This window comes from Pyxicephalus adspersus, chromosome 6, assembly GCF_032062135.1.
Source record: "Pyxicephalus adspersus chromosome 6, UCB_Pads_2.0, whole genome shotgun sequence".
In the NCBI taxonomy this organism is placed as follows: Eukaryota; Metazoa; Chordata; class Amphibia; order Anura; family Pyxicephalidae; genus Pyxicephalus; species Pyxicephalus adspersus.
In genome coordinates, this window is record NC_092863.1 from 99,514,926 (window position 1) to 99,533,657 (window position 18,732).

At 39.6% G+C, this 18,732-nt stretch overlaps 1 protein-coding gene across 2 annotated transcripts in view; it reads right to left on the reverse strand.

Moving 5' to 3' along the window:
• The window catches only part of DYM (dymeclin), a 213,763-nt gene that overhangs the window by 79,691 nt on the left and 115,340 nt on the right, over positions 1-18,732 (reverse strand). For both annotated transcript variants that reach the window (XM_072416728.1, XM_072416729.1), the window contains one exon: positions 5,193-5,286. In XM_072416728.1, the coding sequence (XP_072272829.1) occupies positions 5,193-5,286 (94 nt within the window). The remainder of the gene's footprint in view (positions 1-5,192; positions 5,287-18,732) is intronic.

The following is an 18,732-nucleotide window of genomic DNA, read 5'->3' on the forward strand; positions in this document are numbered from 1 at the left end:
GAGGGGGAAGTATCTATCATTACTAGAGTCCAATGTGAGTCAGGAGACACATAAACCTGTTATAGTGGTTCTAGTATTATCAATGATAACGCCGGGGGAGGTTTCATTTCTCAGTCATAATACAAGAACTTCAATGGGATCCCAGTCCCAGAAGGGCACAAGAATATCAGAATAGGAGTCTCCACAATAACCAGATAAACATGAATGCAATGTTGGTACCCCTTCCCCGTGACCAATAAATATTATTCTCGTTTCATCAGTATGCACTATATGGTGAACAAACATTTAATAAGGTGATTGTTGTGACATTATCTGGGGCTGGATTTGCTAACCACTACTTGCAAGGTTCATTCTTCTTTTAAAACCATATACGGAAAATATGTTTGAAAGGGATGATTATATACAGCATTGAGACATATATATAAAGTTTAAAGTTGACATAATTCTTTAAAATGTCTTTCTCAAGAAGCCTGATGACGAAACGCATCAGAGACAGACAAGTTAATCTGTATTATGGAGGGAAAAGTATCATTCATTTAACTTGATTATATGAAATAATGGAAGTTTCCTAAAAAGTCCCATCAACATTTCAAAGAAAAATTGTTAGGTATCCCAGTTCCCAAGATTATTATGCACCAGCATATTCATGGAGGCTATCGGACCAGCAGAGAGTTCTGTTCATATTCTTGCCCAGCTATATTTACAACCTGTATATTAACTTGTGTTATCCTTTCCAAAAGGAAAATGTTGCTGGCTATCACCTTTATATCTTCCCAGCAGAAAATTAGATGCTAATAATATTGCATAGGGAATGTACATTTTCACACTAAATGACTGAGCTACAAACCATTGTAAAATGATTGGGATTCCAGACAAAATAACTATAATTTGCTAAATGTTATTACAAAATCAACCGTGTGATATTCGGGGAGAAAGTCATTTGGCTGCCCTGTCAGAGATGTGTAAATTTCAGATTTGGCCAGACAAAATTGAAAACGTGTTTTCAGCCCTCTTCCTGCAGCTTAGCAAGATGCAGATTGATGGTACCGAGAACTCTTTTAAATGAGCAGAAAATAGGAACAAGCCAAATAGAATGAGGAAGACCATTCTAGAGAGTCGGGGCAGCTCTAGAAAAGTCTTGAAGCCATGCGTGTGATGAGGTTATGAGTGAGGAAGTCATTAGTAGGTCATTGGAGGAGGGAAGAGAGCGGCTAGGGGGGTATCTTTCTATCAGGTCAGAAAGGTAAGTGGGACAAGAACTGTGGAGAGATTTGAAGCAAAGCACAGGAGCTTGAATTTGATTCATAACGTGAAATGGATGCCAATGAAAAGAACTACAGAGAGGAGGCAGAAGAGTCTATCAAAATTATAGTAGGTATAATTATTGAATTCTTTAGCAACATTCAATTTTAGGTGGATGGATCCACTAGGAACTAAAACTATGGTAGCCGACTAAACAAAATGGTCAAACATAAGCAAATTTATAGAACAGTAATGTGGGGAATCTTGACAAAATATGATAAGTTTAATAACATGACCTGTCAAAGACAGGGGTCAAGCTTTTCTCTGTTGCCGTACTCTGAAAATACATTGAAGGAAACTGCAAGCTTCTCAACATACCCTGCATTTAATACATGACTGGTAAAATGCGATGCTCTCTGGCATAAATAGCCCCCAGTTTTAGAGCCTTCTGCGCATGACACACTGACTGTTCTTTTCTATTGGAAATCATGGACATATGACAGATAGCCAATATGGCAAGAATCCTTTCCCTAACAGTTTTTGGTGCTATATATCATGCCACTTTGTCAGCTCAGAAAAAAATAGAATTTTTTCTTACATATTGGGCCTGATTAATTAAAGCTCTCCAAGGCTGCAGAGGATACACTTTCATCAGTGAAGAATAAGTGGGAATAAGGCAAGGGGCCTTCACTATACATTATTAGCAGCTATGATTCATTCCACTGCTTCTAGTAGCTATTTTAGATTGTCCAAGACTTTTTTTTATTGTGAAGAAAGCAAGGCAATCTGGCATTACTCAGGGTGCTACAAAATCACCCATGTGATATTAGCCTAGGGAAGAAAGTCAATATTATTCAGGGTCAGCTTCTACCTCCTGGACTAAAATGTCAGCTTAGAGAGGTCAGTCATGTAAATCCTGCTGCTTGCAAATTTGCAGTCTGATAATGAGGAGAAACCTGCAGAACGATGATGACATCTTGTGTGTCAAGGCATCATCACTGTATCAGAGCTCACGGTGGTCTTTTTATTGCTTTTGTTGTACTTTGTTAATTTTGCCATATACTTTGACATATTAGGAATTTATTCATGCAGACTTGTAAAGTTACTGACAGGACAACTTTAAAGCATGCCAAAACTCAACATTTTTACTTTACATAGAATGGTAGGCAACCCTTCTAAATAAAGTATTTAATTAAAGTAAGTAATAAAGTAAATGTTTCTTTTCATAAAAAGGGTGCAGCACCACCCCTTTAAGTCTTGATTGCAGCGGCAAAGACTTATTGGGAGCGCAGAGCCTCCCTACGTCTGGCATCCCCGGAGCTCTGGCTGCTCCTTCTGCACATGCCTGATCCTGGGCATGCGCAGAAGGGGCATCTTTCCACCAAGGGGAAAGGGATGCTGATCTCAAGCATGCGCATTGAGATTGTCTATTTTTTACCCTTAACAGCGGCTACGTCACCTGATCTCGTACCTGCGCAGTGCGGTTAATGTAGCAAGAAGACAAGAAGACAGAAGAGAAGACAGAAGATGCCGGGATGAAGAGGAACTCCAGGACAACACGGTAATGGATCGTGGGAAGGACTAGCGCCATTGAGAGATTTGTAGGATTAAAGGTAAGTGTGATTTTTTTTTGTTTTAGTTTAGTTCCACTTTAATATTGGTTTATTCAGATTGGTAATCTTCTGTATGCTTTCACTACCCAAAAATCAAAAAGCAAACCGCTATTTTTTTGGCAGACTAAGAAACTGAGATTTGTAGGCCTCGGCAGGAAAACTGCAGGCTATCTATCTGTCGTTCTGGGTGTAATCTGATACAGAGGAGAGGAAACAAAAATAATAGACAGAAATCTTTGTAAAAATAGAAAAAAAAGCTCTCTTTGTAATTCGGCTTTTTAATAACCCTCCTAATGGCCGAATTAAAGAGCCTGGAATAAAATCATTTCATCCCACATAAAACAAACATTGCCTTTTTTTTTTTTTTGTTTCCTTTTAACTGGGTTTTATAACGTTCTATCAGTTCCAGATGCTGCTGGGAGCTCAGGCCTTCTCTCTTATGAATTAGGAGCTGTGGAGACAGAACGAGAGGGACAGCTGCTTTTTATTTGACAGCTAAATTAACTGGAGAATCAAAGAGGGACTTAAAAAGCAGCCTTCATTTACTCCATTACAGACGGCCTGCTGCGAGGAAAGGGGAGAGAATGGACAGAACAGAGCCTCTAAGTGACTAGATTAAAAGAAATAGGGAATGACACCAACCACTATAGGAAAAAAAAAAAAAAAAAGAAAAAATATTTTAAAATCACACACAAGAACAACTATGAATACTCACCTACGGGGCTCATTACTGAGGGGAGAACTGACTAGGAATTTCAGGCTGGGTTGTCTTCCACTGTTTGCAGCTTCCCCTCCTATGGAGCACCCACACAATGTTTATATATATTTTTTAATAATATACATTTCTGGTTACATTAGTTTTTAGTATGCAATTGTGACATTACAGGTCCTCTTCCTCCTTTGGTAAAATGCTCTACAGACCAGCACTGCATTATGATTGCACCCCACCTCTTAGATTGTAAGCTCTTCTGGGCAGGGTCCTCTCTTCCTCCTGTGTCTGTCTGTCAATTGCAACTCTTATTTAATGTACAGCCCTGTGTAATATGTTGCCACTATATAAACACTGTTTAATAAAAAATAATAATAATATTCTTCAATCCCAGGCTGACTGGGTGATGCAACCCCAGGTAACGTTTTTCGGAGAAAGGATTTTAATACGCAAATCAGCTAATTTTCTAAACCCATGGTGTCCATGCCATAGAGAGTTGTCAGAAGGCATCTCATATCTGAGAAAACACCTACCACTAAAACCTATTATACACTGGAGAGTCTCATACCTTCTTGAATTCTTTCAGGCCTATGACATATGGCATGAGGAGTCCATAAAGGAGTCCATAGTGGAAAGAAAATAACACCAGACCTAGGGTGGATGTATGGGACCACTGTGATCACTGGTGAACATTTATTATGAAGCGCTGTGGAATTAGTCAATGCTATAGAAATGAATTAAATGAAATGGATATCCATTTGATTGTTTTCAAGCCTTCAATATTTTTCCCACCTCAATTTACAAAATGGCAAATCACTATTTACCCTCTCTACACTTCAGTGGTGCCCTTTGCTTCCTTCTTTACCATTGTCCACTGCTCACCTGTTAGGTCAGCTTGGTGGATCAGAGGTTAGCATTCTGGCTTTTACAGCGCTGGGTTCTAACCAGGGCTGTATCTGCATGGAGTTTGCAGGTTCTCCCCCCCCCCCCCCCCCCCACATTCTAAAGCAGTTTGATTAAAACGATTTCCTCCTGAAATTATTTCCTCCTATTATTAATTTCCTCCTGAAATTAGTGAGCCCCTTTGAAGGACTCTATATGTCAGTGCTATATAAATACTGGTAATAATAATAATAATAATCCCCAACTACCCATGACCCCTAAGAGATATGTCACCATGCCAGTCTTAGCCCTAAGAAAAATGCTGCAGAGATTGGAGCTTATGTAATATTCGCTGCGGGACTGTCCATTGCCCACAAAGGAAAAGAAGGCACAAAGTGTCATATGCCTGGCCATAACTTCTGGATAAAAGGTAGGTAGGTAGAAGTGGACTTTTTAAAAAGCATGTATGGTGGAGAGAACAGGTATTTTTATTTTAAGAGGAGATCTGCTTTAATCAATAAATAATGAATGTCCCTATTACAGTAACAGTTATATGTCACCCGTGGCTCAGCTTTGTCACATCTGTGTATACAATAAACCACATGCAAGACATGAAGTCATTCTCTGAGTCTCGAGGTTGGGTTTTTGGTCTTGTTCCGACAGACTGTGACAACCACGAGAGCGAGTTTGTCGATGACGAGCCCAAAGAAATGTTCTCACGCACTGGCTTTCAGTTTGATACTCACGTAGTCAGGAAGTGGAGTGTCATCGGAGCCTCGAAGAGACTGTGTGGCTTGCTCCAGGACTTTGTTATGCTTTTTAGATAGCAACGAAAACAAACTACAGAGAAAGAAAAGAAAAAAAGAGAAACAAAATTGTTAATGCTGAGAGATAAAACAAAGATAGGTTTATATTCTTTCATGGGAGCCGTGCTTTATACCAGATCCCAGAAATACCAGAATTCTGATAAGCATTACAAAGAGGTTAATGGACATTCAGGATTCTTTGATTATTCAGATTTCCCGAGCTGATGGAAAAATATTTTCTGCAGCTAACCCTTCCCAAAACATGATATCAGTACAAACAATGACTGAGCTTACAGAGCATTTACAGTGTAAAGGGTATTCTGTAAAATTAGAAGTCCCCCCCGCCCATCACTCCCAAATGTATGTCTAACAAGAAATCACATTATCTGTTTCTAACTTTTGTTCACATAAAAATTATCACCAGTTTTTTTTTTTTTTTACGGAATGTCAAAGAGTTCCTTTTCTTTAGAAAGTATTTATTACAGTATTCTACAAAGAATGATATTGTGGAAGCAGTGGTTTCTCTGCAGAGGCCTTAAACAAGTAATCAGCATAGGGGAAGTGTTTCTCAACCAGGGTTCCTCCAGAAGTTGCTAGGGGTTTCTTGAGGAATGAGCAGTTTGTCACTCTAAGGTGAGTTTAATAGAAACTAATAACCATTTTTGTTATCCATATGGACGGCAGCTTTCCCACTGACCAGCAATGTAAGAGGGATTGTTCCTACTGATCACCACACTAATGTACTGTGAGCTGTGTGTATAATAATTATATAAATATAAATATAAAGGGGATGCCTGAAGACCTGAAAGTTACTTGACCCATGTCAAAATGGTAGAGAAACTCTGGCATAGGGAATGCCTTCTGCAGACGAAACAATGCTTCCACATAAAAATAAACGGAATAACCAAAGGGTAATAAAAATTATAACGGGGGGCAGAGAAAAATAAAAACTGCTGTTTGCCATGCTCACCAGGACAGGAAGTGAAACGAAATTTCCCCAACAGAGAGGAGGCAACAAGAATCCTAAAAGTTGTTTCTATTTTTTTTTGTATAACAAAAAAAGTTTTAGGAATACTTCAAGATTCCATTTTTTTTGGAGATTAGGATGAGGTTAGGGTTAGATGTTTAACTACATATACACATTAGATGATTGTCACCAAAGACAAATGGTTGTGATCATCTCCGAGGCAAAAATCTGACATGTGCATAGCAGAGGAGAGCACAGAGGGGTGCTGCTTGCCCATCCTCCCTCCTCTCCCACCAGAATGGTGCTGTTACATGTTTGAGGCTTTAAGATTATCTTAAAAAAAATAAATAAATATATATATATATATATATATATATATATATATATATATATATATATATATATATATATAGATATATATATAGATAGATATAGATAATATATAAATATAAAACCAGTAGGGAGTTACCATAAAAAATTGGATTAGCCTTTTTATAAAGCCTCACCCAAACAGGATGGAAGTGAATTTTCACAATGACTAACAATGTTAAATCATGTAATACAAAAGCTCAAATCCAGTTGTACTACAATACTCACCTACTCTCTGGCACTGTCCCATGCAGACCTTCAGTTGCATTTGTCCAGCACTTTTCTTTTTCCAGGTTGAAAGACAACCATTGCCTTTTTACCAAGTTCCTGTGAGAGTGATAACTGGGCAAACCCACTGGGATGGAAAAAGCATCAACAAATGCTCTGCATGTGCATTACACTGAAAGCCATCACGTCAATGACTTATTTTGGATCATTACATTTAGTCATATAGTGGCCCGGTGTGTCATGTGACCAGCCTGAAGATAGAAGGGGAGCTAATCATACTATGGAAGCCAATGCAAAAAATCACAGTAATGGTCAAATTACAATGAATGCATTTTTTGGGCAATCTTCAATAGCTCCATTACCATATTTTCATGATTCTTCTTTGCACATTCATGTTCACTGTTCCTTCTAGTGTTGCCTCCCCTCCCCACCTCTTTTTTTTGTAGATGTAAAGGTTTGCCATTGGTGATCTGCACCAATGTAACTAGAACATGTAACTGCTTGATAGCGCACGGCAACTGCAGGAAAGAAATTATACTTGCAAGAAAATGTTCACATTTAATATTAATGAACAGTATTTAAATAGCCCAGCTCTGTACATTAAATCATTTTTTACTTATCTATTTATTCAGTGCTGACATCTTTTGCATGACAGAGTCTGTAGTCATGTAGAGAAGCTTGCAATCCAATGTCCCTATCACATTCATGTATTTATATTTAGGGGTGGCCAACTAACCAATCAGTAAGCTTTCTGGAATTTGGAAGTGTAACTGGGGTGCTTGGAGGAAATCCACATAAACACAACAAGAAAGTGCAAACATGCAGACAGTGTCCTGGCCAAGACAGGCACTGAGGAGCCATTCATTTTCTAAATGCAGATGAGGCAAAAAAGCGAACTGCAGACCATATCAGACCAAGTCACTGCTAAACCTCACTATATGAGAATGATCAATTTCAATGCTAGTGGAATCAAAATTATTAAATTTTAAAATTTGAATTTGTCTATGAAAATTATTTAGGAACACCGCAATCATTGCGCATTTATTTTTTAGTATTGATTCTGTTGGTTCAATAAAACTGCAACATGATCACTATACTTTCACTTGAGCGGTCTCCAAGTTCATGAATATAAGTGTATATGTTCATGCTCCAAAATTAGATTGAATAAAAACAAAGTTTTAAAAACCCATCAAGTTTATGTGTGAGGTCCATGTCTGACCAGTTCAAGGCTACGTACACACGTCAGATGATTCTTTTCCGATTATCGACTCAAAACTGGTATCAGACTAGAAAATGACCGTGTACAGTGCTTATCAGACGTCATTCATGGATCTGTCCTGGCAGATCCATGAATGATTGTAATGGAAGTGAAGGGGAGAGAACACAGTGGGGTGCCACTCAGTTGCCCCCCTCTCCATAGAGCAGAACTGCTCTGTATATACAGAACTCGTTCAGTCTTTTGTCATTGGAAAGGATCGTAAAAGACAATTATTGAAAGTATGTAGGTCCCTTAGAATGTGCACACTATATCAATCCTTTCTGGTTGACTGATAGGCTGATCGACTGCTTTATTGGACGTACACGCGTCAGATAATCAATGCCTGAGACGAGTATGACCATACTTATCTGATATATCGTTCTTTCTTTCCAATGCCCTCTCTATAGAACACAACAGGTATGGTGTGTACAGCACTCGCTGGTTCATCGGTCATTGAAAACGATCCTGAAAGAGTTTCCAGAGACAAATATCTAACTTGTGCGTAGACCGCCAAAACTGTTTTTCTTCAGCTTTCTAGAAAGCCCATGGAATGTTTGACCCGTTCATACGAGATCTACCATAGCCCTCTGCTCGACCTTCATCTATCAGGAATAAAAAGTATGTACTATTGCCTACCATAAACAGGATTTCCCAATAAAACCAGAGAGTGGAGAGACTGGTGTGGAAAATTCCTCAAACTAAATACTCTTAGCTAAGAAGACAAAATATTTAGAAAGTTTGCATACACACAGTCCCAACGAGCTGGGCAGAAGATTTATTTTTAAACCGGCAGCAGTTTGCTTTATGGCCTTTGTGAATCCAGCGTGCCGGCGAAGCCTCGTGGAGCTGCCTATCTCGGCTAAATCTAATGACAACACAGATTTTAATATTCAAAACATTCCTTAAACTTCTTCATTTTTCCCACACATAAAAACATGCAGACAAATGTTTTGTGGTGTAGATAGCTTTATAACCTTTATGGAGATGTAAACCAAGCACTGAACTCTTGTGGAAGTTCAAACATAACATTTTTACAAATTTACAAATCTTTAGCCCTAGTGATGCTGCCATGAGGGTCTTCGTTTAATTCCCTGGTATAGGTTGAATACCCTCTGTTCCTGATTCCAATTGTGTTCTTCTGTTCCCTTAAAAAGGATGCCCCACGGACAAAGGATGTTTGATTTGACACAACAATCCAGCTTTTCCTAACTACTCTTTGAGGTAACTATTTAATATATTTTGAGATTCTATCACTAACTCTTATCTATGACTATGGATATAAAGTTTGTACTATTTATCATCTCCTAGCTATTTGATATTTAACTACCTACATCCACTGAAGAAGCAAAAGTTGTAAAACGCGTTTGGTTCTAGGACTCACCTGAACTTATTTATAAATTTGAACTCATATGACTACCTTCCAATGTACTTGTATTCAAGTATATGTATATGAATGATTGTATCACAAAAAAAAAGGCCGTCACCGGTCTACGGCCTGGGGGTTGGGGACCAGTGTTATGGAGAATACAAATGTCCATTTATCACACAGTACAAAAGCATGGTAACCGATATAGGAAAAATAGCAAAATATGCCATTGCAAGAGGCAAAAAAATATATAATTACAATGGCATAAAGTCTGTAAAAACAACTCTAAAGAAAAATTCTATTTAAAAATTATTCTAATTAAAAATGTCATCATTTGAAATGGTTGACATTTCTGTATCTGTGAAGAATCCATGAACACACAGGATGAATCAGGTGCACCGTGTAATGGGATCTGACACTAGTCCTGGGTTTACCTATCTAATCACATTTGTCCTTCCTCACCTCCTATAATTTTAGGTGGAGTTTGCTTTCTAATACTCAGCATGCACCCAAGGTTCTGCATACATCTGTTCTGCATGGAATTAAAATGAACATTGTGTGCCAGATCACGCACTGACCCTGTTGTGACTCTGTAAAGCACCACAGAATAAGTTGGTGCTATATAAATAAAGTCATGAACCCCTTCCTTTGTACAGACACAGCTCAGCCATTGCCTTCTCAGTCAGCATTAATCTGGCTGAGCATGAGCTCTGCTTCAATGTCTGAATCATTAGACTATAAAGTAGGTCAGACAGGCAGCTCAGGTCTGCAACTGTGCATTGGGGAGAGCCAGACAATATTTATATCAGAAATCTTTTTTTTTTCTGCACGTGCATTCCAGTGACATTACAGAAGGAGAAAGGCTGATTTGTACTGCGCATACACGGAGATAAATTTGAAAACTTTTTATTTTCAATTTGTTTTGACCTGGACCTGGTATTTTCATCCTCTTCATTATGGCAGGAAAAATTAACACAAGGACAGTTCACTGACATAGGGCTCTCTGGAGATTAGCTTCATTTATTGGAAAAGGTGGAATCAACAGTTTATCTGTCTTGATAGGCCCACGAACAAAATTTTGGAAATACTGAAGATATCTTTTGAATAAATTTAACATCTCCACTATTGGACCCAAAGACGATAATTTTAAACAGTTGAGATTTATCATTTGATTCCTGTTGTCTGTGCCGAATAGCGAAACGCGTCGAAATTGAGACGACGTGTACAATAGTTATGTAATTGTATATTGATGAAAAATATCAAAGAAACATCTCATATTTTTAATGTTTGAAAAAATTATGGTTTGAAAAAGAAAAATGTTTCTCCCATATGATATTTCAATTAAGCTGCAACATCTCTACATTTATTCAATACAAGCAAAGCAGAACAATGGATGGGACTTTCCACCAACAACAATAAACATATTTCAATATAAATATTTTGTTAACAACATCATCAGCGCTATTATAAACCGGTGGTATGGTTGATTCTCACAACACATAAGGCAATGTTTTTAGATGGTAATTTTTCTCTACATGTTTCACAGAAATCAAGTCTGCTTCATCAGGAGATTTAATACTTTGCTTCTCCCCCCTACATTGCCATCAAATATCCCCTCTCTGGGTATTTTTCTCTGTATAAGCAACATTACCCAACAACAACCTAATATGTTGCTTTAAATAAATCAAGCACAAAATACATTTTCTGGCAGCTAGGGAATAAGACATTTGCCTATGCCTTTGTTACTTAATGTCACATAATAAAAATAGAGCAAAAGCTAACAAGCAAATACCATCCCTTTCACTCAGCATTCTTCTCACCCCCTTCTAACCAGGTGTACCACCCAAAAGTTGGCTCATATTACAGGGGCTGGCACCCACCTATAGCTTCTTCCCACCCAGTTTTAAAAACTTTCTGGGGAGAACACTGTCATCCTTTCACGATAACAGAAAAGCTCCTGTATTGATGCGATGGGACTCTGAAAAAGTAGTCAAGTTCATCAACTTGCCTTCTGAAAGAGGCAATTATGAATAATTCTGCAATGTGATTGAAGTAATAAGTGTGGAAAAAAAGCTTATTAGAAGAACTGAATGGCTTACTTTTCATGACAGGAACCAAACAGGAGCACATTTGAGCATAATGTGATACTTCCCCCAGCTTCTAGATTGTAAGCTCTATAGGGCAGGGACCTTTCCTCCTCCTGTGTCACTGTCTGTCATTTACAACTCATTTTTAACGTACAGTGCTGTGTAATATGTTGGTGCTATAAAACTCCTGTTATAATTATTAATAATAATGTCAGCACTCTGAATCAAGACGTCAGTTGAGGTGATAGTAGAATCTCACATGTGCGCCCCTGGGATCGCTCCCAATAAATCTACCAGGCATGTTAGAGAAGCTAGAACACCAATGGGACAACCACACCAAATTTGACATAGGGCTTGGTCTTTGTAATTCCCTATTCTCCCTCAGAAGTTGACAAAGTGACACCTGCTCAGATTCTCTCCCCACAAACCCTACAGAAATTACCAGAAATTATGATAAATATGGTGTTTTTGCAACCAAAAAAAGCCCCATATTTTAACAATTTAGCAGTTTATCATTCTTACGTGTTTATAGCCCTCACACAACGGAAAGAAGAAATCTATCAAAACACTTTTCTTAGAATGTAACATCAGCAATCATGTGACTAGGCTGGCTCGGTGTTTGTGTTAGCGTGAGGTCTGCAGAAACATCTCTATATCTCTGTTATGACATCGATATCATAGCACCATCACTCTAACTAATGGCCGAATATGTGGGGAGATGAGAAAACATTGAGCAGGGAAGTGCAGGCACAACAAAACTATTCCAATAATCAACAATTCTGGACAATAAAAAGGCTTCATTTACATTTGCAGGAAGACATGTTCAAATTGGAACGTGTCCTTGGAAAGCTTGCTATCATTTTCATTAAAGTTTATCTATTAAAAAAGTGTTAACTTGAGTGAATTTTCTTATTTGCACTCCAAATGTACTAATTTTTGATGCTATCTATAGCTCTAAAGGAACTAACCCCTACAATAAAACTTTAAAAATGTGTGTTTAGGCAGGGCTTTATTGCAGAAAGGGCCAGACAATGTCCCTTCTGCAATAGGCATGTTTCTTGTTCTCTGTAAAAATTGCGAAGCTCCGCATACTCCATGTGGATACTCAGCATACCCCAGCTTCCCCCGAGGTTGTCGGCACTGAATAAACTCCCAAATGCCTGCGCAGGAGTTACCATATCCAAAGCCAGGCCAATCAAGACGGCTGATAATTGGAACGAGGAAGAGAAGAGGGTTGAAGATGGTGGTACCTGCGATGGAACAGGTGAGTATACTGGGTTCAATTCTACAAAAAAATTGGCTTCACTTCATCGTGACTTAAAAGTCACCATCACTGAACATCTGAAAATTGTATAGAGTATTTGAGGCTGGACAGTCTGCCTCAAGGAACTAAATGGTCAGCCAGACAACCAGCATTTCCAGGAAGAGATCAGTGCTCATATCCTCCATGATTATTCAGAAAGAGGTTTCTTTCATTACAGGTGAACCTATGCTATGCCAAACGAGGCAGCACATTCACTATAATCATTCCCATACCCAGCAGTACATACTGTATGCTCCATAGGTATTGGCAGCAGTTACTGGAGTCATAGCTTACACAAGGCAATGAATGGACCAGCCCATAAGACAGTGTTGGTGCTTGGCCAAGAGCTGCCCCATGGGGTCAAATGCTCCCCCACACTTGGGAGCTGTGGGGGGAGATAAGTGAACAATAAAATGGAAATCAGAGATAATTGATTGTCTCTATACAAGACAGCTTATATTTTAACTTAAATTGTGGTATTATTTCACATCTCTTCCAGATATCCTCCTTTCTTCTCTCAGAACTCCTCTACTTTGCCTCTATGCGTAAGTTTCCTGTAAATAAGACCGATCTGCTCTGATCTTTGTTTTTCTCCAGGATGGCTGGTCTCGGGGTCTTGTATTTGCCCCCCTGTAGATTAGTGTAAGCAGCCTGAAGAGGGAGGACCTGGTGGGTGATGACATCACTGCTGCTGTTATAGTAATAAACATTTCATGACATCACTGGTAAGGTAACAAAAAAAAACTAGGTTTGCAGAAGGCTGTTGAGAAACACATTTGAAGTTTTTGTACTCATAGTGCAATTTTAAGACAAACCTGCTGCTTCACCCTGTATGGGAATACACCATTATCTGCATCTTTCCTCGCATAGGGCTGCAGGATATAATACACAAATGTGACTGGTTTTCTGGGAAGCTTTGATGACAGAAAGGTCATTGGGAAACTTCTAATTACACATGTCACAATGTAAAGTTTATAGTTCTGCTGCAAAAAAAATTGACTTATTTCTTGCAGGGTATCACATCCTAATTAAAGGCAGACGCATCCTGGACCACACAGACCCTTTCATCTGTCATCAGAACCAACAGCGCCTCCGGGCCCTAGATCTTCACAGCGTGCATAAAAACATGTTGCAAACGCAACGACCTGATCCTAGTGTTCTTTGCAAAAAAAAAACGCTCTACAAATAGGACCCGACTGCCATTGTAATACAAGCTGGGTTCCCTTTATCGGTGATTGAGCTGATGCACAATGTGTTAGGATGTGCGACACGTGTTCTCGTGATGATGTGAAAATTACATGAATAACATGTGAACATTGTCTGAATGAGATTTTCGCCACATCAGACGCCCCTGTGGTCTGTTTATTCCCAACTATTTATAACTGTTTACAAGTCTGTTGACAATAAACATGTCAGTCCTGCCTTACCAACAACAGCATGGAAACTATTTTATCTCAGAGGACTTCCAGCTCAGGGTTAAAGGACCCTGTGTTTAAAAGATTTCTTTAGCTCGTTACCGCTGACAAATTTTAGATTTAAAGTGCACGCATGGACTATTCAGGTCACCTTATATTGACTCTTCAGCCATTTATTAATTGAATAAGAGGCATACAAACTACATTCCTAGAGCAAATTCCGAGACATTAATCATGGGATCTATGCCATTGGGGTTTTAGTGCACTGACATTCCACTAAAATTCGTAGTTGACCACTTAGCGTCTTTCTTTGAACTGGTTCTAGTTGGCACAAGTTAAATTTGATCAAAAATACGTTGGTTAATATGTTTATCTAAACTACCCGTTTCTACTTTAACAGTTGGTGTGACTTACGGTGGATTTACGGTGTTGCTTACTTTGTCCCTTTTAGACCACACATGTTTTTCGGTCCTGCAACCCATTCTATTACATTTACCAAAATTGTTAGCATTTAAACATGACTTGTGGATGTGGTACAGCACCTCAATGTCAATGCTATTCAACAGGCTATGCCTTGTACTAACACCTGGCTCTTTGCTTGGTTTGATAGATTAATAATAAACTGTATTTATAAAGCACCAACATAATATGCAGCAGTGTACAATAAATGGAGGTTGCAAATGACTGACAGATACAAACAATGACACAAGACTAAAGAATCTTGTATAAAAGAGCTTTTAATCTAAGAGGTGGGGGAGCAGCAATCAATAGGAGGGGGTGGAATAGAATATGGAATGGAGGGAAGTAGTTAGAGTTTAGGAGACAGAAGTAGACGAGTAGGTGAGGTTTAAGCGTTGGGTTTTAGGAACTCTTTTAAATGAGCAGAAAGTAGGAGTAACCCGAATAGGATAAGATAAGGAAGACCATTCCAGAGAGTCGGGGCAGCTCTAGAAAAGTCTTGGAGCCGTGCGTGTGATAAGGTTAGGAGTGAGGAAGTCATTAGTACGTCATTGGAGGAGCGAAGAGAGCGGCTAGGGGAGTATTTTTCAGGTTTGAAAGGTAAGTTGGGACAAGAACTGTGGAGGGATTTGAAGGCAAAGCACAGGAGCTTGAATTTGATTCTAATGTCAAATGGAAGCCAATGAAGGGAACTACAAAGAGCATAAAAGGAGCGGTGGGATGGATGGATGAGTCCGGCTACAGCCTACATAAGATTGCAGAGGAGATAGTCGGGTTAGTGGAATACCAGAGAGGAGGAGGTTACAGTAGTCCAGAGATGATAGGGGTGTGTACAATGAGTTTGGTGGTCTCTGGGGACAGGTAGGGGCGGATTTTGGAGATGTAGGTGAAAGTGACAGGACCTGGCGGACCAAAAAATGGCGGTCTTATTCTTCACTCCAAATGCATCACACCAAGAAAGCTTGAGCAGGGGTTATAAACAGCAGAGGATTGCTCAGGGAAACTACAGGTATCTGTGCTGTGAGCATGTATTCTGATATTATCACAACTGCCCTGTTAACAATTTGTTGCTTTCAGCTTCTTTCCAAACACCTTAATAATGCAGAGTAGGTTAGGCTTCTTCCCAAACAATTTCACTTTGAGATCAGGTAAGCCCAGTCTTTCCAGCAACAAGTTTTCCTTCATTAAGAGGCCCCTGGAATAAAGCTAGGCGGGATTAACCTGTCCAAGTGACAAAACGTACCTGGCAGGCACGGCGGGGGCCTTAAGAAGTGCACAGATGGCTCACCTTGCCGATGTCAGTTCTCAAGTATGAGAAAGCGGGTGACTTGCATTGTATATCTCTACCCCCACCTTCCACTCACTCACCCACCCACCCGCTTACAGAGGGGCCTGCTTTGGCCACATCAACTTTTGTGACATGATAATGACTGTAAAGTGGCAGCAGCCATGTTCAAACAGGTCACATAGAACATCTTTATGGATGGCTGCTGTATATAATTTAGCCATCGAGTTTAAACAAGTAGATTGTTAGTACAGTACATAATGTGCAGGAACAGAGCGCCCATTCATCCATAGGCCCAGGAACTCTGTGATCACTAAAAACAGAGAAAAAAAGCACAATGGAGCAAGGGTAGTGCCACAAATTTCCAAAAAAAACAGTTGCAATTAATTTTACCTATTTTTTGAAAGCACAACAAGCCTATGAGGTGTGTTGCATCGTAAGGAACATGTTGATAGGTGGAAGAACGAGTAAAGTTTTGCAGTCACTAGGTCAAGTGACAGGGAGGGTCCCATTATGTTTTCTTCCATAGGACATAAAAGCAGTGATCTCCCCAGCCCCTTTTAGCTGGGCGCACCCTCCGGCACTTTTCAGTAACCACCCCGCTGTTTTTTGGGTGGTCACTGAAGAGTTTGATTGCAATATAGGGGCTGCGACCCATCTATAATTTATTGCCACATGGCTTGAAAATAATTTGGGGGTTGAAGACTGAAATGGGTCATTAGCCATGGGTTGTACAGTGATCCTGCAGAACAGATGAGCACTGTCAGGGGACAGTCATACAGGAGCTCGATTTAGCTTGAGATGATTACAAAAAATTGTCTCCAATTACACACATCTAATGTTGGTATATAACTAATAGTTGAGCTCATCAGTCTGCTGCTTTTCCTTTTATTGCCCACAGTGACATGACAACAGACATAGTGATAGGGTGGAGCTGCAGGAAATAATCCCCTAACCTGAGAAAAAGGGCTGCTCTCTGCAGTACAGCTGTGTTAATTCCAAGACTGGATGAATAATGCAGTTAAACTCTTGGATTGTAAGCTCTTTTGGCCATGCTCCTCCCCTCCTCCCGTGTCATTGCTTGTAGCAGTCACCCCCTATTTGATGTACAGCACTGCGTAATATGTTGGCACTATATAAATACAGTTTAATAATAACTAGTGTTGCATATAGATCGTTCAGAGAGCAAAGCTGTCAGGGTGACCTATCAGGCCCGTCCACTGAAAATTGCCTGCAAAAAAAAAAAAAAATACAGAAGGGGGCAGATACAAGACCAGTCTCCATGTGCAAATATAGAAAGCCGTGACTGGTCTTTATCACAGAAAACAAAGATCACATTGAATAAATGTACAGATCTGAATACGATTGGAAGACATGTGTCTGTTGCATTTAGGTATTATGTGCCAAATCTGCCTTCAGCTTTAAGGTTATTGCTATGGTTTAGGTAATGACAGTAGCTGGACTGAAAATACCATTTCATGGCTTTATAACGGAATTCATAAGTGAACTAGAGGATGTTTTTCAATGTTCTCTAGCAACTCCTTTAAACTAGCCCAAGTAGGTGGCAAGAAAAGCCTCCCTCTGTCCGGACTTGGCATGGATTGGGTTTGCTAAGTTTAACAATGTCCTGAGGGTTTTGTCTCATCTTTAATTGGCTGCCTGGGTTGGATTGCGGGTCCGTTCTGTTCAAGAATGCTTCATTATTTGTGCTAGGAGTTAGTCACACCAACAAACACTCTGCAAAAACAAGAATTCGGATCTCGCATTAGTTAGCTCTGCTCTTAGGGGATTTTTCCTGCAGTTCTGAGCTGCTTTTTTGGTTTTCTTGGAAGAAGCTGAGAAGTGAAAAAAATCTCTCGCAATAGATCCCTTTTCTTTTCATCCCGTTTCCTGTGAATGTTGAATTCCACCTACGGCAGATCCTTTGGGGGGAAATCTTCTTGGGTCTTGTATAATAAAGCCTTTCACACAAATTAAACATGATGCTCTTGTCTGTAATTGCATCCTTTCTCTCCCTTTCAGCTGGGGAAGATGGTTTCACTTAGGTTTCACTGTGTGGTCTGTTTTCTGCAGCATCCCCCGCTAAGCTGCGTTTCCCCTCTCTTCAGCTTGGACTCTCTCCATTGTTTCTGTCATGCGATTTTTTCCCTTTCTCTTCCCAGTAGAACTGGCAGTGGGTTGCTTAACCCGTTCCCCAACGAAACGGCCCTGCTTGGGCCTATCCAAAGCTATGAACAGTTTATTGAGGCTTATGGGGGAAAAACTGAAATTCTGGAATGAAGATCCATCTGCTAAGTTTAAAGCAAAAAGAAATGTAATAGGTGCTTGAAGCTTATATCTGAGCAGATACAAAATTCATAAATGAACACGGCTGTGTATTATTATGATTATTATAATAAATAAACAGGATTTATATAGCGCCAACATATTACGCAGCGTTGTACATTAAATAAGGGTTGCAAATGACAGATGAAAACAAACAGACAGTGACACAGGAGGAGGAGAGGACCCTGCCCAGAAGAGCTTACAATCTAGGAGGTGGGGGAAGTATCACACAATAGGAGTGAGATATGGATTGGTAGGAAGTAGTGAGGGTTTAGGAGGCAGAAGAAGGATAGGGGAGTATGAAAAGGTTTTGAGTGCTTTTTAATTGAGCCGAAAGTAGGAGAAAGCCAAATTGGACGAGGAAGACCATTTCAAAGAGTCGGGGCAGCTCTAGAAAAGTCTTAGAGCCATGCGTGTG